At 47.1% G+C, this 23,765-nt stretch overlaps 1 protein-coding gene across 1 annotated transcript in view; it reads right to left on the reverse strand.

The window, feature by feature from the left end:
- The window catches only part of CCNF (cyclin F), a 212,920-nt gene that overhangs the window by 139,321 nt on the left and 49,834 nt on the right, over nucleotides 1–23,765 (reverse strand). The window contains exons 8-9 of the mRNA XM_069646925.1: nucleotides 21,738–21,815; nucleotides 21,503–21,654 (exon numbers count right to left, since the gene is read on the reverse strand). Of these exons, the coding sequence (XP_069503026.1) occupies nucleotides 21,503–21,654; nucleotides 21,738–21,815 (230 nt within the window). The remainder of the gene's footprint in view (nucleotides 1–21,502; nucleotides 21,655–21,737; nucleotides 21,816–23,765) is intronic.

Raw genomic sequence — 23,765 nt, forward strand, 5'->3', positions numbered from 1 at the left:
AAGAATGCCTTATTTCCCCAGACAGTCAAAATCTTTAATTAAATAGAAAACAAGCCTTTTTGGCATTTGGGGTGCGGGAGGGAGAGAGGACTGGCTCGCACATATCCACAGCCCTGTGATGAGCGTTGTGAAACCATCTAAGGGTAAGACATTGTCCCAACTATCAGACAGACCAAAATCACTAAGGAGTATCAGTGGCAGAGGTGTCTTGTCTTCACTCAAGATTAAGGCAGAAGGCTTGTTGAAGGCATTGAAAATTCTAGAATCTGGCCTGGTGGACAGATTCAGGATGTGACCCTAGTTCTAGTGAACAGGGACACTGAGGTTAGCCAAAACACCAATAAAGGTAGCAATGGAAAGCAGTCAATGCTATTCTCAAGAGTGAGTGGGGTCAAGGGTCCACACAGTGAAGCATACAATAATTCACTCTAGACAGCCAAATATAAAAATACTCTATTCTAATAGGCGACTATACTAGGATATTTATGCGCCATTATCACAGTCAGACATGTGGGAACACTGCGACCTCCAATGAGGGTGCTCATCAAGTGGCACAGCTGCTGGTTTTATGGCGTCACGCCCTGAGAACTTTTGGAATTGTGGGCATTTGTACTGCATCTGCTCAGCCCCCACCTCTAGTGCTCATGTTAATACTGCACTCATTGAGACCTAATGCACTTCATTGCATGTCGCAATTGTCAATGCCAGTGGTCGGATGCTGATGTTCATTTAGTAATGTGCTGGTAGCTGATAATGTTTCATTTACATATATTGTTTGTTATTTATAGGTTTCTAGTTTGGAGTCCTGTTTATGTTGCTGCATTGAACTAATCCAAGGAGGTGGGATTGCTTCCAGAATCAACCAATCATGCTACCATTTCAGTATTTCTGAAAAAAGGGAAGGATAGTGTTTTACCTTCCAGTTATCGGCCGATAAGTTTAATAAATACAGATAACAAGATCCTGGCTAAAATACTTGCTTTGCGCATTGAGGATGCGATTCAAAGACTTATTCACACGGATCAGTCTGGTTTTGTCAAACATCGTAGTACTCTAGCAATAGTCGAAATCTCTTGTTGACCATGTCACAGGCCCAGAGTTTGTATGAGGACGTAGCTGTGTTCTCTCTCGATGCTGAAAAAGCATTTGATCATGTTAATTGGCAATATATGTTTACAGTACTGCGGGCAATGAATTTGGGTGATGCATACATTTCTTGGGTTTCCCTTTTGTACGCTTGTCCCACAGTGGACGTTAATATGAATGGCTTGTTTTCCGGAACTTTGTCTTTGGAGGGGCACCAGACAAGGGCGTCTGCTTTCACCTTTACTATTTGTGCTGACCATTGAACCACTCGCTATTTTTTGCGGGGTGATTTGTGCTTGAAAGGTATGCTTCAATGGGGTTGAATAGAAGTCATGGTTTTATGCGGATGACCTTTTATTCTTTTTACGGGATCTGGAGATTTCTTTGCCATCTCTGATGAACATCCTGGATCGATTCCATGTGGTGGCTGGATATAAAATGAATTGGTCAAAGTCTGAGGTTTTGCCAATCACAAGGAGTTGTGCTAACCGTTGGTGACTGGTTATGGATTTCAATGGTGTTTATGCAAAATAAAATACTTGGGGATTTGGTTGACTCCAGTTGCGAGTGATCTGGTGGAGGTGAACTTAAGGGAGGCCTGCCGGGAGCTGAAGTCCCCTGCGCAGAGGCGGTCGGTTTTGCGTTCATTTTTGTGGGGCAAGGTGAACGTCTTGAAGATGGTTGCGGCCCCGAAAATCAACTATGTTGCGAGTATGCTCCCTTTGAAGGTTAGTGCATATTACTAGAAATTAATTGCTGCAACTTTACAATCCTTCCTTTGGGACCAGAAACCACCTATACTAAAATTGTGGAAGCTGCAGTTACCTGTTGAGGGGGGTGGGGTGGGGGGGGGGGGAAGTGTGGGGTGTCTCGGGGTGCCCAATTTTAGGGCGCATCATCTAGCCTTATCTTGCCAGTTTGTGCTTCCTTTTCTGAGTGATTTTCCGAGTGCTTGGGCAGTGGCGGAGGCAAGCTCATTGGGCCCGCTTGCCCTGCAAGCTGTGCTTATGACATTTTGCAAGCGTGGTTGGAGATTTCCTTTGATTGAATTTCTGAGGGATGTGTGGAAAGCCTTTTATGTGTGGTTCAATTGCTTTGAAATCACCTTCGCCCTCGAATTTGGCTTAATAAAGCAATCACAGAGGGTGGCAGACTTCTATTGTGTCCGGAATGGTTTGTTGTTGGAGTTCATTGGATTAGTGAGGTCTACAGGGATTGGAAGTGGGTTGATTTTGATGTGCTGTGCGCAAATTTCACTATTGAAAATCTAACAGTTGCAGACTACATGAAATTAAAGAGATTGGTGAGATTGATGGGAACGAATTTGTGAGTTTGGAATTTTTTGCATGGGACTGTCAGTCTATTGCGAGCAAAGTGTATCGCCGTATTGTTGCCAACTCCAAAGGGAATATTGGTCTGATGGATGAGTGGAATAGAAGACTGGGATGCGAGTTCACTGCTGATATGTGGCTTGAGTTGTGTGCAAATGTGAGGCTCTGCTCGATTAATTTGTGTGAGCGCTTTAGGCAAGTTAAAATTCTCAACCCGGTTTATTGCTGCACGGAAAGACTCAAGAGCAGAGGCATGTCAGAATCTGATGTGTGTTGGTGCTGTGAGGTGGAAGTTGGCACTCTCGAACATTTACTTTGGGATTGTGTCCGGGTCAGGGGTTTTCGGCAGGAGGTTTGTACTGTGTCTGCGGGGCCTGAAATCACAATATCGATTTGGATTTTAAGACCATGGTTTTGGGCTGTGGTGTCTTACTTGAGGATTTATCCATGTCTGAGAAAATGTTTTTGTTCAGGGGAGCGTCAATATCCAAGAAAATGATCTTGAGGGGGGTGGAAATCCCAGATCCCGCCCAACTCAGATGATTGGGTTGATGAGATGGTTCCTTTGGCAGCTATTGAAAGAATGATCTACAGAAGGTTGGGGAGATCTGGGATGTTTTTTTAGAATATGTACTAGCTCTTTATGGGTACTCCACCCCCCAAACCCCCCCCCCCCTCGCTTTATCTCATGCTGTTGGTATTGGTAAACTTTATATGCAATGTTGTGTGATTGTTCTATTTTAAATGATTTCTGTGTTCTTGTTTGGTAAAATGTAAAAGAATTAAAAAAAAAAATACTCTACTCACACAACATTCCGTTTTCAAACATATATACAGTCACCTTTCAGTTGAAGCTATTGCATGCATTTCTACAAACCGGAGATAAGTAGTGATGCAGCAAGTGAAACCAGTTCACAAGAATTGGACCCCAACTCTAGAAGTCCAATCCCTATGATGAATGGGGCCTTGCGTCCAAATGCAACAAAGCTTCTTAGCAGAGGTAGGAAGGGTTGTGGTGAAAAAGGTTCGAGAAGAATATTGCAGGAAAGATCTAAAACAGCTTTTGGATCAAATTATCAAAAAGATGGCAAAACAAGTTTATTCAAAGGTTCATTATAGGGGGAGACTGGGGTTGTTGAATGCCTTGTGAGTACTTACACCAGCCCCTCCTCTACCCCAAAGATTTGTTTTTTATAATGCGCCTAATACCGCACCAGAGTTCAGTTTCCAAGCACAGATCTGGGATTTGAACCTCTGTTGCTCTTGCTTCAAAGACAAGCGTGTTGTTCCAGCACTATCCCCCGTCCAAGAGACTAGGCAGGTTGACTGGGGAGTCTCGCTAGAGGTAGGTTTTCCCACCATCGGATCCAGTAGAATACGCCCAGGAGCTGAGGGTGCAACGATTCTTCCGATTGGGCCCAGGAGCAGAGTGGCACCATTTGACAATGACATGCAGCAGGCACCGATGCAGGCCACTTCAGGACACCTGACGGGGAAGGCTGGTTCCAGCAAAAGTCACTGCAAACAGCCGACAGCAGGTGTTTCTCTAGTCGCTGTCAAAGTAGACCTTCCAGGACAGGATACATTGATGCTGTGAAGCTGAAACTTGGCAGTAAGGAGACTTGTGGCACAAGCTGGCAACCTCTGAAGTTCCAGACGAACATGTTAACAGCAGTGCTTCTGTTGAGGTAGCTCGCGGGAGAGCTGGTCAGTGCAGGGATGTTTCAGAGGGCTCAGGACAGCTGGAGTTCGAGGTTAGGACAGTTTTTCTGAAGTCCGAGGTGTTAGTAAAACCAGTCAACTGAGGAAGTACAAGACTCCACTACAAGGCTGTACCACCAGAGTTCATGGTAGCATAGACAGAGCAGCCAGGCTTATTTTAGGAGGGAGAGAGCGCCAAAGAAGGGAGAGAAGCCTGAAGAATCAGTACAAATGAAATTGTAATACAAATGGTCCAAAGAAACACTAACACTATGTATGTAAAAATAAAGGATTTATTCAAATACATGCAGGCCTAGATAAATCTAGGGGTAATTAAGTACCATCACACATATGTAATCACAATTATGAAAACACAAGCCAAAATAACCTTCCGAGAGAAACATGGAGGAGCAGGTACAGTGCTCTTCTGGCATGCCTAAACGGACATAACTAGTGTGCCGCACCAACCGGATACTCAACTACTGAATGGAAGAGTTACAACCGGCTGATGGGTTAACCAGTGCTAACTTGAAAATCACCTCAGCCAGATGCTATACATGGGGATTGATATGATACAATAGAGGTTTTTTTGCGCGGACTCGGGGATCGAACGGTGTTGCTCCGTGGCTTGCTTCCAAGGCGAGCACGTTACCCCCGAGCTATCCTCCCGAGACAGGGATAGTTAACATCTTAACACCTGATGAATTGAGGCACAATTATGGGCTGGTCCATCATTCCAAACATCTGCACCAGCTTCACATGAACAGAGGCCAAATTAAGGAATTTCAAGCTATACCCGCTCTACGGGCACTTCGCTCAGATAGCTTGAGGGTAGCATTTCCCCCAAAAAATTCCTATGGGTGGTCCCCCGAAACATGTCTGTTTACCACAAACTCACCACAAAAATCTAAGACCTGAAAGCAGTGGGAGCCATAATGTTGCAAGAAACCATGTCCAGGCTTGGCCATTACAATAGATCAGAATCTAAACTGCCTACATAGTGAAGTTCCAATGAATTTCTCGGGCCTAATGGTTGTTAACATCTTTTTCCCCAGCGTTAAAAGAAAAACTTGTAAACATCTACCGATATCGTGCCAGCACCACTCGAGAACATCCATGGTTATCTGGGGAATGGGCTTGAACTCCGAATGGGGCAGGACCACAATTAACATATCTTGCCTGGGTACCCAAATTCATTCCGTGTTGACACACAGGAACCAAGAGGTGCACTTCATGTGGCAGGGCACGTCAGGGCTCAAACCACAATGGTTTGATCTGGGACCCATCTGTCTAGTTAGGACTTGCAAGTATGCATGCCGACAGAGGGACATGGATTGACCACTTTTAAGTTTCAACATCAATAGCGCGGGGGCGACTCCCAGGATAGTTATGTTAATGTTAAAGGATATTTGTACCACGCACCATCACCACCGTAGTGGTCCCCTGGTGCTCCGAAGGCTCTGAAAGAAAGGGGGGGGGGGTTGAGTTAGTGGGAATAGGCTGGAAAAGTGCAGGGGGGAGGGGGCTGAGTTAGTGGGAATAGGCTGGAAAAGTGCAAGAGCAGTGATTTGCTGTTGGCAGCCACAGCCCGGTGGGTCCGTTGACTGGGCTTGGGATGTTTTACGATCGGTAGTCGTCATGTGCTGTTGTGCAAGTCTATGTGCAGTTTGTTTTGTTGTTGCAGTGAAGTGAAGTTTGTGCGGATTGCTGCGTTTTAGGCTTGTGGTTGTGTTTGGTTAGAGTTTGAGCTGTGTATGCAGAGGAGTGAAATTGTTAGTGGATTGGTTAGTTGGCCTTTCTGTCCTTGCAATTATGTCTAGGTGTGATGCTTGCTATCATTCATAATTCCATCTGTGTGTGGTGCTTGCTAATTTCAAAATTCTGTCTGTATGTGACGAAGGCTAGTGATCACGATTCCATCCGGGTGTTGCCCTTGTCGTCATTACGGATTCATCCAAGTGTGGACATTCATAATCCTGTCTAGATGTGACGCAAGCTAAAATTGAGAATTCAATCCAAGTGTGGTACATACTAATATTTACATTTCGATCTAGATGCGGCACAGGCTAGATTCAGAATTCCATCTAAGTGTGGCACATGCTAACATTCACATTTCTATCTAGATGCTGCGCAGGCTAAATTGAGATTTACATCCAAGTGTGGTGCAAGCTACCATTCAAAATCCTGTATAGATGCGAGGCAAGCCAAAATCGAGAATTCAATCCAAGTGTGGCACATGCTAACATTCATAATTCTGTCTAGATTTGATGCAGGCTAAGATTGAGAATCCCATCTAAGAGTGGTACAAGCTAACACTCACCCCTATCCAGATCCGGCGCAAGCAAAATTGCGAATTCAATCTAAGTGTGGTACATGCCAACATTCACATTTCTATCTAGAGGCGGCGCAGGTTAAGATTGAGAAATCCAGCCAAGTGTGGTACATGCTAACATTGTTACACCTGTCTAAAGGTGATGCAGGCTAATCTTGACATTTCTCTATCGATGTGGTGCTAATTAACATTGGCTAGTGTTTTAGTGCGTAATGCAGTAAACATTTAAGTCAGGTCAAGAATGGAGTTAGGCATGGTGTGATTCTAAGGCAGTATGCGTTTAGGAGAGGTAAGTTAGAGTGACGAGGGCTTTCTGGAGTTGAGTAATTGCTCTACTCCCCCACCCATGCCACACTTACAGTTTAGTTGGTGTCTGTTGGCTTCTTTTTCTCCCCCAGCGGACACCTGCAGACACTTCATGTAGTCGTCCTTCGCCTCGGGGTCCTTAGCCATAGGGGCTGCCCTGGGAAGGTGGCTTAAGAGCCTTGATAGACTAATAGGTATGAGGGGGTGGGGAGGGAAGGGGAGCCACAAGAAAGGGACGCTTCGGGGCATGGCGGTGTGCCGGGGCCACTACTGGCCAAAATGGAGGCAACCCATGCCCAGTCTCACCTACAACGCTGAGATGGAATCTCGTGACCATTTCCTGCTACTCCTAACCACAGTCCTGAATACATCCACATTCTACACAGACCACTGTTTGGCACTCATCACGCCAGTTTGGGGGGGTGGGGAATACTTCAGATGGAACATAAAGGGCAGAAACTCACATCGGAAAATTGTCGTCACCTGGTACATGCATGCATTAAAGATATCTCAAACAGTGGCAAACTGTTTGGTAACATTACTCGCATCCACATACACGATCCATCTAAAGGAAGAGCAGTAAAGGGGAGGGCAAGGAAGGCCTGGGCAATGACACAAAAGGGTGGTATGGGCTACATGCTCGCCAAGAAGCAAACTACTACCATATACAAAGGTACCCTGAAACAACTTAGACGTGAAGCATATACAAGTAGAAACCAGGACCTTATTACTACACTGATTCGAACTGATCACTCTAAATTCTGGTCTTTAATGGGAGACTGAACCAAAAACGCACCTGACGCTATGATGCGTCCTATATCCAAGGTGTCGGAAAGCTTTGATGACAGGCAAGAATTGATGTAGTAACCCTGTGGTAGGCTACACAACCCTGGTCCTCTTGGTATTTGGTAACCCACCTATTGGTATAGGTCTTTACTACACAAGTGGTAGTGGGACTGAGCAACCAGATTTTCAAGCGGGGCAAATTAGAGCTGCAGCATGGAAATCCACAAATACAAGTATCCAAACACTCAAGGTTTTCTAGTAAAATTATTTAAAGGTCAGTTTTAAATAAGCATTCTTTAAAAAAGGCAATGTGCAACAATCAAAATACCTTCTCAGAATCAAGACAAAGTAGATACTCAGAGATGCTTCATACACACTTCCTACACCCCAAGGTGACTTCACCAACTAGGACAGTAATGGCATTTACATATTACTTTTGCACTGTGTAAATTCTGAGGTGGGTAGAAAGGAAAGGTTAAAAGGAAGGAAAAAAAAAGTTACCAGGTTCTGAGAGCACGTTAATGTTAAAGGATATTTGTACCACGCACTATCACCACCGTAGTGATCCCCCTGGCGCTCTGAGAAGGAAAGGGGTGCGAGTTAGTGGGAATAAGCGGGAAAAAGTGCAAGAGAACAGTGATGTGCCGTTGGCAGCCTCAGCCTGGATAACACTGTTTGCTGGGCTTGGGGTGTTTTCCAGTCAGTAGCTGCCATGAGCAGTTGTGCGAGCCCATGTATGGCTTTTGTTGTTGCGGTGTAGTGAAGTTTCTGCGGTTTGTTGTGCTGTAGGGTTGCGTTTGGTTAGAGTTTGAGGTGTATGCAGAGGGTGAAATTGTTAATGGATTGGTTATTGGCATCGCTGTCTAGAAGCGATGTGCTAAATTTTCACGTTCTTTCTAGGTGTGGCGTGTGAAACATCTGCATTTTTATCTAGATCTGGCACCGGCCGATATTCACAATCCCTTCCATATATGACACCCACCAATATTCACAACTGTCTAAATTCGGTCGCTGCCCACCTTTGAAATCTGTCTATGTGAGGCAAGCAAGTTCGCGATTCCATCCAATCTGGCCTCGATAACATTCCCAATGCAATCCAGACGCAGCAGCGGTCAACCACCGCTAATCTATCCAGATGTGGCCATGGTCGGCATTCACAATCCTACCCAGCTGCTCATGCAGGCTACTGCTCACAACCCCATCCAAGCGCGGCACATGCCAAACTGGCAAGTACATCCAGGCACGGCATCTGCCATCATTCACAACTCCGTCCGGGCCCTTCGCATGCCAACGTCCACAACTCTGTCCAAATGTGGCAAATATTAACAGTTCCATCTAAGTACGGCGCTTGGCAGAGTTCAAGGAGTGGGTGAAGGTTGTTGGATGGAGTTAAGCAGGGATGCCAATTTCTGTCCTCATGGGGTTGTCGCTTGTGTCCTATTTCGCCTAGCGTCGACTCGCTTGTTATTGTAGGAGTTTCCCTTAGTCGGTTCTGGGTGTTTGTCATCCTAAATTCTGTCAACCTGTTTTGTTTCCCGTTTGATTGTTTAGTTGTTTCAATTGGATTCTGCAGTGTTGAAGTTTTTGAGTAGTTTTCTTCTAACTGTAGGAGGTCTTTGGTGTTTTATTTCTTTCGGGATGTTCCAGGTTTTTGCGGCCATGTGGGAGAAGGAGTCCCCTATTTTTTGTACCTATGGTTTTGGTTCCAAGTGGATTTCATTGCTTGATCTGAGGAGTCTCGTTGGCTTTTAGATTGTTATTTTCTTTTGTGGTAATTCAGCTCCCTATCCACTGATTGCCCTGTGCGTTATGCACATTGTTTTGAAGGTGATGCAATCGTTTGACAGGGAGCTAATGTAGTATTTTTAGGGCTGGAGTGATAAGGTCTCTTTTGGATAGTTTGAGGAGTCTGGCTGCTGCATTTTGAATGCGTCATTTCTTCAAGGAGGTATTCTGGCATCCCAAGGTAGAGGCTGTTTGTGTAGTCTATTCTTGACATGAGGGCGACAATTGTCTTTTTGGGGTGAAGGAGAGGAAATGTAAGCTTCTTGTGTGAAGGAAGAAGCATTTCTTCGTTATTGCGCTTGTGGTTCTAAGGTTAGGGTGTTATCCATCAGGACTCCCAGATTTTGTACTACCTTAGACGGTGTGGGCACGGTTCCCATTTCCGTCAGCCAGGGAATCTGTGTTCTCTTGGTTTTTGGATATTATCATGATTCTTCTTTCCTGGGTTGATTTTCAAGTTGTTGGCATTCATCCAGTTAAAGACTTCTTGTAGACACTCAATTAGGGTTGGGCGATTGGCTTTGTAGATTTGAGTGTCGTCTGCATAGTTGTAGCATGTAATTTTGTAATTTCTGAAGATTCTGGTAGATGTTGAAGTACAGTGGTGATAGTGAGGATCCTGGTCATACTCCAATCTAACGGAGTACATTTGAAGGGTTTTATCCATATTTCTGTTCTGTCTGCTAGGAATTATTTAATCCAGTAGTGCCATCTCTGTTATACCTTTATCTCTAATCTTTTGGTTAGAGTGCCATGGCTTACTGCGTCGAAGTCTGCGGAGAGGTCAAGCAGAATCAGAGCTGAGGTGTTGGAGTCTGCATTTGATTTTAGGTCTTCCCAGATGGATAGTAGTGCCGACGGTGCCACTTGCGGGTCTGAAAGAGACTTGTGCTTGGTCTAGCAAGTGATGTTTTTCTACATGTTCTTGGGTTAATTTGTATACGTACGTTTCTAGGAGTTTTGCCAGGTAGGGTATGTTTGAAATCGGTCTATAGTTTGAGGTCTTCCATGTAGCCACTTGTTTGTGTTTAAAAGCGGTTTGATATATGCAGATTTGAAGGATCGTGGTACAGTTCCTGTTGTGAGTGAAAGATTTAGGAGGTTTCTATAGTATTCGGATGGCATTCCTTGTGCGTAGATTCATTTGTAGATGTCAGGGCGGCAGGGATCCATGGTGATCCTGCTTTCTTGCTGTGTTCTGCTGATATTTCAGGAACGTTTCGGAGTTTGTGCTGTGGCTGTTAGTTAGGTCCAGTTGGTAGAGTGTTATGGTTGGTCTGTTTTGTATGATTTGTCGGATGCCATTGATTTTGTTCTTGAAATGGTCTACCAAGTTGTTGCAAAGTTTTTCTGAGAGTGTTGTCACAGCCAGGTGAGTTTCTCATTTCTTTTATGATGTTGAACATTTCTTTGTGTGTTGGTGGCATTGGGGATTCTGTCATCATAATGCCTTCTATTCACCATTTCGATTTCCTTTTATGCGTGGATGTGTTTCTGGAACAGTGATTTGTCTTGGTTGTATTCGTTCCTCCATTCCAATTGCATCTTGTTCTTTTTGATGGTGCTTAGTAGTGGGGTGAACCATTTTGCCATTGCTTTCTTTTGAGGAGGTAAATGGTTTTTCCTTGGCAATATTTCCAATTGTATCAGCAATCCATTTGTGGAGTAGCCCCGCTTTCCCGTCTAGGTCTGCCAGCTCCAGTTCTGAAGTTGAAGGTTTGGTCATGAGATGGTTGTGAGATTGGGGGGCTGGATTGGTAGTGTGACCACGAATGGCATGAGGAGATGGTCACTCCACAGTATTTGTATAGGTGGTGCCGTGGTATGTTTTTCCGTGGTGTCCTGCTAAGTGTGTTCCCCTTTGACCAACTGTTGTAGTTTCATGGTTGTTTGGTTGTTAGCTGCCCAATTAGTGAGTTTTGGGAGTTGGCGTGTTTTTCTTTGAAACAAATGTTGAAGTCCCCCAGAATTATTAGAAGTTTGTGCTCAATGGCTATGTTGGTGATGGCTTCTATGAAGTTGTCAAAGGTTGCATCGTATGTGAGTGGTCTGTAAACCAGAATTAATGTGATTTTTGGATTTGCCGATAGGTGTAGGACCAAGGTTTCGCAGTTGATGTTAAGAGGTTCGTTTTTATTTTCAGGTGTCCTTTGAATGCTATTGTGAGGCCTTCCTTTTTATTTTTCCCTGTTTACCTGAATAGAATGCCAATGCTGTTGTCGCAGAGAAGGTCAAAGATCTGAGTGTTTTGACATGGATCTTGTGTTTATTAGGTTGTAGTTGATTTAAAAGGTGTAGCTTGGTTTGTGTTTTAATGTTGGCATTGTCTTCTGACTGGTGTTGCGATTTCCTTGTTGTCTGGTACAAGTATGGGCTCAGTCTGTTAGGTGGTCTAGTCAGGTGCTATTGCTAGGTGGTTCAGTCGCTGTCTCGAGTTAGGCAGGGGAGGCTTACTAGGGTTATATTGCTGGGATATTTCAGTGGCTGTCCCCAATGTGGGTCTCCCTGGAAGAGGCTTACTGCAGTAAACTAACTGGTGTGAAGAAGGGTATAGCTAATTACTACAGAATTACCCCGAGGGGCGCAACTGATCATCACGGTCTTCTCATAAGGCGCGAGCCAATAATCACAGTACCACTCCACAGTGATGCTCTAGATGTGAATTGCTCAATGTGTGCCAATCTCCAAGGTTAGTGCTCAGCCTTAACAATCAATTACAGTATTATCCTGGGGAAGAAGGCAATCTCAGTACTGTCCTGGAGGCGCAAGCTAGTAGTCACAGTGCTATTCTGTAATGGAGGTTTCTAGATGTGAATCAGGTCAATGAGTGATCTCCAAGGGTAGAGGCAGTTTGACAATAGGACACAGCTAGTTTCGAGAGTCCCGAACAGCGGGAGAGTGTCCCACAGCCCACGACGCAATTTGAAATTAGGACATGGCTAGATTTAATAGTCATGTATAGTGGGAGAGAGGCCTAGAGCTGACAATGCAATTTGAAATAGGACACAGCTAGACAGTCCTGTGAGGTGGCAGGTGTGAGGCGGTGGAATTAATCGTATTACTGTACTGGTGTAGGTAAGCTTGAAGGTGGACGTGCCTCTAGGCCACTCCTGCCGCACTGGTCCTAGTAGCTGCTGAATGATGGCTGGCCGCTGGCTACCCCTGCTGACACGATCTGGAGACGCACGTTGCCACAATGGCCGCACGGGCAGAGGGCTGCCCAGGGAGGGTCAGTTATGACCTCGGTGGAGAGCCAATCAGGGGCAGTGGGCGGGCAGGGAGGCGGAAGGATGAGGGAAGCAGAGAGGGGAACTCAACAGGGGGATGTGGGCAAACAGGTGCCTGGGAAACACATTTTTTAAACAATTAACACAATTTGGGCAAAATAGGGGCCAAGGAGTACAGCACTCACCTGGTCAAGCCTGGAAGACTTAAATCTCCCAATGAAGTCCTTTGCCAGCAATATAAGTTAAAAACCAATTATCGCCTATTCACATGCTCATGAATATTCCCCGTCAGGCTGGAAATCCTCTAAAGAAAAATGTATGACTGTCTTTCTCCGAACAACCAATCACTGGTCTCTGGATCATACTGCTCCCAACCAATGACTGCCCTCTACCCAAGCCCCTCCTCTGGCAGCCATCTTCACGTAAAGTGGAAGTAGTACAAAGAGAAGAGCGCAGAGGGGTAGGCGGGAGGGTTCACATGTGAATCCACGCTAGACCCATGCTGGAGAACAACAGTTACAGTTAAGTAACTTATTCCTTTTCCAGAATGGGGTCTGGCATGGATTCACATGCTCATGAGTAAAGAATATATAGCAGTACACATGTACAACCACGGGGGGTGGCAAGGCTCAACATTTAGCAACTCTTACCTCCTCACCAGGCTCACCTTCAAGCGAACAGGTTGCGCAGCATTGCTTGGCAGACTCTGGACTCCTTCCTGCAATCCCGCTCAATGCAGTAGAATCATGTGAAGATGTGCGTCGACCTCCATGTAGCAGCCCTGCAGATGTCAAGCAGGGGCACACCAGACTGGAACGTTGTAGTTGCAGCGATCGCTCTGGTCGAATGGGCTCTCGGATGGCCACGGAACAGTCGGTTCACCAACTGGTGACAATGGTTAATGCAGCACCTGGAAATGGAAGCCTTGGAGAGGGCCTTAGCATGGTTCACAGGGCCAAAGTTGACAAAAAGTTGCGATTTCTTCTGAAAACTCTTTGTGCGGTCCACATAGAACTTCAGCGCTCTAGCCACATCCAGCGAGTGCAAAGTCCTCTCAGCCCGCGACGAAGGCGTCGGGAAGAATACAGGTAACAAGGGCTTGTTTAGATGAAAGTCTGATGGCCCCTTGGGCATGAAGGAGGGGTGCGCCTGCAGCACTACCCCCTTGTGGAATTTAAAATAAGGTGGTTTACAAGAGAAGGCCTGGATCTCTCCCACTAGTCGTGCGGCTGTGATGTCCACAAGATAAGCCGTTTTCCACGATAAAATAAGGTCAGTGGCGCCGAATGGAGGCCCCATCCTAGTAAGCACCACATTGAGCTCCCACACAGTCCAGTCCCTTCACCGGTGGGAACGAGCAAAGTAGTCCTTGGACTAACTCCCTGACACAATCGATGCAACCATAAGGATGATTGTCCTGGAGAAGCAGGAAATAGCCGCCAGATGAACTTTGATGGAAGCATGGGCCAGTCCTGCCTTGGCCAACAGTAAATAGGGAAGCAACTATGGAGCAGTGACTCGTAGAGGGTCGATCTGAGTATGGCACCAAACGGCGAACCTCTTCCACTTGTGCCCGTAACATATGAGAGTAGATTAAGCTCTGGCCTTGGCAAGCACCTCCTTGCAATCCGCCGGGAGACCGTAGCCCCCAAACTCAACCGCCAGAAGCTTGACTGGAGGGGACGCCGACATGTTGAGAAGATCTGGCCACGCCGGTGTGACGAGGATCATCCTGCAAAGGGACTGTCTTGAGTTGATTGACAGTCAAAGCAACAGAGGGAACGCATACAGAAACAGGACATCCAAGGGGAATAAGTATGCGTACCCCTATGCTCCCAGGCTTGGGAAACCTGCCGGCGAATCTCCGGCACTATCATCTTCGCAAATAGATCGATGGGGATTGCCCCATTTGCAGAACAGGAGATCCACTTGGTCCTGCCGAAGTTCCCACTTGTGGCACGAGTGTAGCTCCCTGCTGAGAGAATCGGCAACTGTTCCCCTGGGCGACAGCCCATTGTCACAGTTCCTGTGCCTCCTTGGAGAGCGCCAGGGATCTGGTGCCCCTCTGCTTCCTGATATAAAACATAGTGGTGGTTTTGTCTGCGAGGTCCCGCACCACCTTGCCCTTGTGGGACGGAAGAAAAGCCTTGAGGGCCCAAAAGACAGCCTGTAGCTACAACACAATGTGCAACGATTTCTCCTCTGGTAGCCACAGGCCTCTTGTGTTTAGACTTCCGGTGTGGGCTACCCCATCCCTCCATGGAGGCGGTCGGTCATGATCGTCTGTTGCAGTGGTGTCTGGCTATCCGCGCCTGCGGACAGATGTGTGCAAACTCCTCGCCACTGCATCGTACGACAGAAGCTCTGGTCGAATGAGTCCTTGTCCTGGAAGATCCGACACTTGTATCCAACGGGCATCGAGGAACTCCGGTAATGGACGCCTGCATAGCCTGATGAGGTAGATGCATGACGGCATCATACCGAGCAGGGACTTGATGGCCCTCACTGTGGCAACCTTCAATGCCAACAGCCGTCGCACCTTGCGCAGGATGGCAGCCATCCTTTCCTCCGACGGAGACACTGCAGAGTTGTGACAGGCACGACAGTTGTGATTCCAGAATTTGCACGTCCTGCGATGTACTCAAGCAGGACTGTTCACCGAGAACCGAAGATCGGTCAGTTGGCGGACGGTCCTCGCCGTCTGGTCTATGGCGATCTCCTTTGATCTCCTTTGAACTGGCCCGGATGAGCCAGTCGTCCAAGTAAGGGTAGACGTGAAATCCCTCAAGATGCAGCTGCGCTGCCTCCGGCGCCGACTTCAATCCAGAGGGAAGGGCCTTGAAAGGGTAATGCTGCCCTTGGACCATGAAGCGCAGAAACTTGCTGTGTCCCCTGTGAATGGGGATGTGGAAGTAGGCATCCTCCAAGTCCAGCGACGACAAACTTCCCCTTCCTCTAGCTGTCAGAGCACGTGCTGAAGAGCTACCACGCAGAACTTTTGGGACTGGATGGACTTGTTTAGACGACAGAGGTCTAGGATGGGCCTCCAGACGCTGTTTTTTTAAATTTTTTTTTACAAGGAAGTAACAGCGGAGCCCCAGAGCCTCTTTGGAACGAGCTCCATAGCACTCTTCAGCATGGTCCGCACCTCCAGCAGCAGCTGAGGGATGTGGTTTTCCAGCCGGGCCACCGGTGGTATAGGGGGACACTTCAGTTGAAATTCCAGAGTGTCTGTGGGCGAGAGCAGCCAGCGATCAGTGGAGATGGTCTTCCACACGCTGACGAAGCTCACCAGGTGGCCTCCCACAGGGGTGCATGGGGGGGTCCCCCGGATGCCACGGCCGTTTCAATCTTGTTCCGACGTCAAAGCGCTGCCTTGGGGACCCTGGCGACGACGTCCTCCAGATTTGGCACAGCCCCTGTAGGTCTCCTGGGCCGTAGAGCAGGAGGGTTGACGGTAGGATGAGGCACCTCCACTGAATCCTTTGGAAGAACCTTGGAATTTTCCACCTGAAGTCCAAAAGGATGGCCATCGCTGTTTAAGCATGCCCAAGGCACGAGCCGTCTCCCCCTTGATGGCTTGAAGAAACTCATCCATGGTCTTACTGAACAAATAGTCCACGAAGGGCATGTCCAACACCTTCAAATCAACATCCTGGTGAAAATTTGTGGCCCTCAGCCAGCCCCGCCGACCAAAGCAAACAATGTTGCCCATTTGGGGGAACCCTGTGTCGGTGATGGCCCTGGCCACCTCGATGGCATGGTCCGATGCCACCCCGCCTTCCTCTAGAATCTCCAAAGCTTCCACCCATCGGTAAGGAAGTCCAGGATAGGAGCGATATTAAACCACAGCCCCCAGTAGCAACGCACTAAAATGGCGGGAGTGTTGGCGGTCTTGATGGTAGTCGCTGCCGCTATGATAATTTATCGCCCCATGGCATTTAACTGCTTCCCCTCATTATCCAGGGAGAAGCCGCCGAAGAGGAGGAGCCGAAGAATTCTTCTTGGCTGCTGCCAAACCCACAGCCTGGAGACGGTTGGGACCACAAGCACGGCAGAGTCTGGCACCCAAATGTCATCCAGGAGCAGATTCTAAAGGACAGTCGTCTTCTTCGCCTAGCGGCGCTGGTATAGGAAACCCTCTTCTCAGGGACGAGCTGGAATAGCTCTGAGGCCTTGGAGATCATGGCGTGGAATGAGCCCATCTCGTCGGGTGGTGAAGATCTGGGAGGTGGAGACGGGAGGTACCCCAACCTGCTGTTGGCGTCCGTGCCAGTGCCTGTCGTGCCAGGATCAGTCTCGTCCCTCGGGGAGGGGGAGAGGAGGGGAAGGGTGGCACGGAGGGTGAACTTTCCTCGTCTTGGCTGGTGGTTCCCCAGACGGTACTGGCGCTGAGGGAGGAGCTGTCTGTGCAAGAGGCAGCTTTGTCCGGATCTCCGAGCATATAGTATGCAAAGCAGCGAGAATGTCCACCAAGATATCTCCAGGTGGCTGTGACGACGGAGAAGGCGTTTGCGGCCTAGGCTGGTCGTCCAAGCCCTCAGCACCCTGCTGTTAGTCGGTCTCCTTGTCGTCACCATCATCGCCCTCGTCTGGATCCTTGCCATAGGGCCCGCTCTCGACGCACCGTTCCTCCTGGAAGGTCTGGAGGTTGATAAGCGCGGGGAGGGTCTGAGCCCTGCTCCCCCTTGGCCTTCTCGGAGGGCCTGCCTGGGTCTTCAAAGGTTTAGTCGCTGGAGAAGCTGTACTCACCCTGCCCGCCGAGGAGCCCGTCGCAACGGCGCTCCCAGTGACAGTGGACTTGTAGCGCTTAGCCTTTTGTTTGACCCCCGCGGAGGGGCATCCTCAAAAGGTCGTAGAAGACCACCCAGCTTTTTTCTGGGCAGGGGAGGCATGCTGCTGGGACTCACCCAGAGCAGGGGGTCACTCCTTGAGCCACCTATGCCGATTCTTCAGGGTGCGGTGCGCCATCTGACAAAACGCACAGTCTTCCTCCACGTGCGTGGGGTCTGAGTGCAGGAAGTAAAGGCTCAGGGAAATGTCGGTCGTCCGAAAAGACATTCCGCAAGCTGCAGCCGGAACTGCTCTTGAAATGGGGCGCCAATTCGTCCTTCTCATCAGACATGTCTACGCATAGTAGGCCTTTAAGAATCTTCTGCAATCCTCCAAGAAGAAAACAACGAAATTTGCCCTTGGAGGGTGTTAGGCAGAGTTTGAATGCAGTACCCTCTGGGAACACTACAAATAACTAGGACTACAGGTATAGGCAACTCAACCTTTGGTATAAGCTTGTAATACACCGTTTTGGTAGCGTGTTCAGCAGCCAGGCTGACCAAGAGAGGGAAATGTGAGTTCTAGTGGAGTCACAAAGATTCAGACAGGTATTCAAATACACTTACACTCAAGGTTTCTTGCATAAACAATAATTTGTCAGTTATAAAGCCTTCAGAAGAAAACAATATAGAATAGTAACCCACAAATATACTTCAATACTGTACATAGAGTTTGTAAATCAGACAAGGCCCTTTTGGGATGGCCCACAGACAAAACCTACACTCACAGGCAAATTCAGGGGAGGCTGGGTACATTAATACCTTACTGTTGGCATTCAGAATACAGTTTCAAAATTAAGTAAAAGGCAAAAGTTAGGGGGGCCAGGCTTGGTCAGTCCTGCTTCGTGGGAGTCCAGAGGATCTTCCAAAAGCTTTAGGCCAGCTTACAAGCAAATCACACAATCTGGTGTCTCTCCCTGGCTCTACGGTTTCTGGCAGGAACTGAGGAAATTCAACCAGCTCAGAGATGGGTTTCCAGGTGGCTTACTTGGGAGTCGATTGGTCCCACCAACTCAAAAAGGGAGAAGTCGTCCTTACAAGGTTTCTCAGTCTATGCGAACTTGGCTATTGGACCTACAGCAGGGCTTCACCGGGCAAACCAACGGTCCAGGAGTTGTAGCAGCCACCCTATTCAAGCTCTTGGTTCCTTCGTCCAGTGGGCGACTGCCTTCCAAGCCAAGATACTCGCCTTTTATTCAGGTCTCTCCCATTCATTCCTCCAGCCTAGCTGCCAATCAGCCAGCCAGCCAATCACGTCAGAGTGCATTGGGGTCTCCTAGGAGACTAAGCACGGAGTTTCGGGCACCTCCTTCACCTCCTGCCTACCCCAGACACTCTGGAGCCAGAGGCGGGTTTCACTCCAGAAGCCCGCCAAGGCGAATTAACAAAGACCAAACCTAGTTGAGTGCAGAGAAGCACTCGAGGAACCCTTCCAAAAAGAAGGACCCCTGCTGCAACTCCTGGACAGTTGGTTTGCCCGATGAAGCCCTGCTGCAGTGCCAGCTTGCTAAGTTCTAATTGCAACCCACAGGCCTAATCAGCTTGTGACCCAACCTATGATTCTTCTTGCTACAAATTACTTCTTACCAGAACCGCTTTATCCTAATCAAGACTTTAGCCAATTGATTTTGGCCTAGCCTATTGAATAGACTCTTCTGGTGAGCTCAAATTATTTGCACCAAGAATTGTAAACTCTCATGTTCTAATAACCTTGGTCTTTTACTCCTCTTGAAAAGTATTCTGAATGTTTACAGTAAGATATTCATGTCCCCAGCATCATTGTTACTAAAGTTACCTGTTCATCTGATTCAGAAACTTAAGTGTACAGTATTGAAGTATATTTGTCTATGATTACATAATTGCCTCCTTTTAGTTCATATTTTAAAACTGACAGTGTTTTGTTCAAGAAACCTTGAGTGTAAGTTTATTTGAACCATTGTAGACCTCTGTGTAACATTACTGCTCACATTTCCCCCCTCTTCAAATAAACCTGGCTGAACACGCTACCAAAACTGTAGTACAGACTTATACCAAAGATTGGTTTGCTTACTCCTGTAGTCATAGTTGCTTGTAGTGTTCCCAGAGGGTACTGCATTCAAACTTTGCACAACACTGGGGGTCTCTAAGAATTCTCCCCAAAACTGGGGCGCAAAGAATTAAAAAAAAAACAGTCCCCGTCATCGGCAGGCAGATTGATGGAACACGAGGCTCGAGTGACCGAAAAAAATAGAGCAAAATGCAGTAAAAGCCCGAGAGCCAAGCACGAGGACTCCCAGAGGAGGGCCTTGGGTAGAGGGCAGTCACTCGCTGGGGGCGTTATGACCCCGTGATTGGTTGTTAGAAAGACAGTTCAGAAATGAAACAAACTGATTTTTCCATTACTGAGGATTCCCAGCCTGACGGGGAATATTCATGAGCATGCAAATCCATGCCAGACCCCATGCTGGAGAATAGAAGTGTCTGCAGGCAGCCACGACAGCCAAGGTCAATTGGAGCAAAGTCTATGGAGCTGAGGCACTTCTTAGATAGTAAAAGTTTTCCACAAAGTTAGAGTTTGTTGTAGAAAATCACTGTTGGGTCACAAGAGGTTACACTAGTGAAAGAGCAGAGATCAACTCTAGAAAAAGCAGTTACTGCAAATCTCAACTGAGACGAGCAGAACTACAGACAAAGAGAGATAAGTACCCCAAAATCAGAACAGTACCTTGGGTTAGAAGAAGATCCAACTGGCTTGTCCGATGCAGCGATGCAGATCCTGTGTTCCTGGGACTCAGTATTGGGGACAAGAGGGAGGATGTCTGGAGGACTCCTGCACAGCAATTCAAAGGTCGGCAGCAGCTACAGGCTCTTTTCGGATCAGCAGCACTTTGCTGTTTCAGCACCCAGTAAACAGCACCACCGTGGATCTTGGACACCGGCTGGGCTTACTTCACTCCTTGAGTGTAGCACTCTGGTGAGGTAACTCGAGCTTGGGTCATCCTGCTTCCATATGTATGCTACAATTTCTTTGCACCAAGCTGCAGGTCTCTCTCCCAAGGTAAGCCTGGCTGCTCAGTCGGATCTATGTGATCACTGAGACCACACATAATTGCGATGGCCGAAAATGCCGACTATTTTATTAAACCCTCTTTGCACCAAATAGATATGCAGGGGGAGACCCCCCCCACCCCTCCCCGTATTACTATAATATCCCATATATATATATATATATATATATATATATATATATATATATATATATATATATATATATATATATATATATATATATATATACATACATACATACATGTGTATATATATAGTGTGTAAGGGGGTATAAAAAAAAGGCTGCATTTTCGGCCGTCGCAATTCTCAGGTCGACATTTTTGTACACTTCCGCTCAGTCTACGCTACCAAATGTTCTCAGATGGCGCGGCCTTATACTAAAAGTGGATTTATGTACTGTCTCAGATATATGGTTTTATGAAGCCCTTAGTTGGACTACTGTCCCACCAGTGTCTGCAATCTGTATCTCAATGGAGTACAATTGGAAGTAACAATGCAACCTGGAATTTCACGACTAGAAGTCAAGGCTGTACACCAGCATGCATGTGGGTTAGAGGGGCAGAAATCCATTATACTAACAACTGTGTTTATACAAACTGTAGACACAGTAAATTCCCAGATACAAAACTAAGCTTATGGGTTTGTGTTAGCAACGTTTTTTCCTCATGTAAGACTCCATATGTAAGCCAATGACTAAGGAATACATAAATTAGAATATCCAGAGCAAATGGATATCAGAAAACAATTACCATTCAGGCACAAATCCATAGTCTGTACGACTTCATGAAGTAACCAGATGTAAAGGCTTACCAGTTTTTATTGTGTAGTGTGTTCGAATATTTTACATGACAGAATACTAAAGCTTACAAAGCTAAAGAAGACCTCATGCTGGCAAAGCAAGTGTGCCAATGGAATAAAGAAGGCTGGCATAAAAATAGTATGTGCCACTTAGTTGGGCACCCAAAATGGCTAGATGCACAAGTAAACGCAGAACAGTTTAATGGCAATTGCATATCATTGACCACCCTCCCATTGAGCAGAGAATTTAAAACCGGTTTGTGCTCTCACCTCATAGTATCATTCATGCCCTTCTGTACACTAAAGATGCTTGCTTTGCTGACTGGATGAGAAGCCTGGAAGACCTGTGACACAAGCTCATTAGAAGCTCGGGGTTCCAGTCCCAGCTGGTTACCGTTTCCGCAGGCTTTGGCCAACGATAGCTACAGCAAAGAAAGTAAGAGTCATTAACAACTGTAAAGCAAACCAATTAAATAATGAAGTGTGGGTTAGAAATGCATATAACCTGCGCGTCCCAGCAGCCCTTTGCAGCATAGTCTCGGAGCTTCCGAAGACTCTGAAGGTATCTTCCAGGATCACTCATCTAGAAACATGTGAAAATACATTAAGATTAGATTTCTTTTCAAGCCTTAAATAGCATGGTTTGTCCAGGACAACTATTAGTGGAGCCTTCTGTAAGAAAATAATGTATTGTTGGCTTAGGGTTCCTGCGTTATGTACCACATACACAAATGGAGAAAACAAATGATGTGGCCATGTTTATAATCCTATCGTGCCATTTTCAAAGTACCTTGGGCATGTGTGGGCATTTTGCTGAAATAGCTATGTCTTTTTGTAGACCGTAGCATGATCTGGATGTAAAATTAATCATTTGATAATTTTGCAGTATCTACATAAGAGATTCAGCAACTACCATTGTGAGGACTTCTGAGAAGGCAACTGAAAAGGTGCAACCAGTTTACACCAAAGGTTTTGACCATAACAGTTGGGTCCAGGCTGTTAACAAAAACAGCCTTTTAGGTAACAGAAGTCCATACAAGTACAACCACTATTTATTGGACACAAAACATAACTATTATTTTGGACCAGAAATATTAGTTATCTGCGTGGTGACTAGAGTACTCAAAGTCCCCTTTCCTCCATCCTTGTGGGCATCCCCCAAAATGGAGATGGTACCAGAACCTTTGGCAGTGAAAAATGTTACTGCCCTTTAGTTTTAGTTAGAGCTCAGGCATGGGAACACACCGCTGAGGCCATGCCCTCTGGCGCCTCACCTCAGTCCACTTTTGAACACATCGGACGCTTAGCTACCTGGCTACTTTTATTGCATACTAGCCCTTGCCATGCTAGCGGGGGAAGGTGGTTGGGACGTATGGAGGAAAGGGGGACTATGAGTTCTCTAGTGCCTGTTAGATAAGATTTTCAAAATGATCATCGCCCCTGTACTCCACCTCAAACTTTCAAGGGAAGCGATTGTCTCCACCTGGCGACCCTCAGCCAACAAACACTCTGCTGATATCTGCCTTCTCCATGAAGGCACGGACCTTGACAGACTTGCACTAACTGAGACTTGGCTCAATGCCAGCTTAGTCCCTTCCTTTGACTCGCTCCTACCAGACACTTTAAGATCACCTCCAAGCCTCGACCTCACCGGGCTGCGTTGCCTTAATCTTCCCAGATTGGATTCCTTCGTCCATCCTACCCACTCTACTCGCCCTTTGAAAACATATGCAAATTGGTCATCTCTCCTTCCTCCACCCTGACCATTGCTACCATTCACCCGCCTCCAGGCGCCTCATCGGTTTCTCTGAATGGCCGATTTCTGCTCCTCCTTACTCTCCACCATCACCAACCTGCTACTCCTGGGTGATCTTAAAATCCATTTAGACTCCCTGTGCACAGCATCCACCCTCTTCATTGACCTCTGCACCTCCTTATCCCTCTCCATTCTTCCTTCTGATCCAACACAATCTGCCGTAGACACGCTGGACGCCATCCCCCATTCGGACCTACCTCATCTCCTCAGGTCAACCCTCTTGGTCTGACCGCTCTTCTCCCCCCCCACCTGGGCCCCTATGGCCCTTTAAGAACTCCTCCAGAAGCCCTGCCAACCTCATCCGTCCGATGAAACTAGTGTCAGCTGCTGCCTCGACTTCCACCTTCATTCCCCCTTGCCGAACCAACTCAGACTACCCTGGAATCTCCCCACACCCTTAACATCTTTGCCCCAGTCAAGAGGATCCGCCTGAAACTCCAAGCAAAACACCTGGTACGACTAGAAACTCGCAGAACAAAAACGTTAGTGCAGGGCTGCAGAACGGAAGTGGCAAACTTCAGGTTCACCCTCTGACAAACTGGCCTGCTGCTTGCGCCAAAGACATTACAGACTACGCGTGCAAAAAAAAAAAAACCCACATTCAGGCCCATCCAACACAGCTCAAAATCGGCAGAGAACTTGCCAACCAGTCTGCAGTTTCCTCTGCCTTCCCAGGACCTTTGCAATGCACTCGCCACTCCACCTCCAAAAACCAGG

Source organism: Ambystoma mexicanum, chromosome 2q, assembly GCF_040938575.1.
Source record: "Ambystoma mexicanum isolate Mex_15411 chromosome 2q, UKY_AmexF1_1, whole genome shotgun sequence".
NCBI lineage: Eukaryota > Metazoa > Chordata > Amphibia > Caudata > Ambystomatidae > Ambystoma > Ambystoma mexicanum.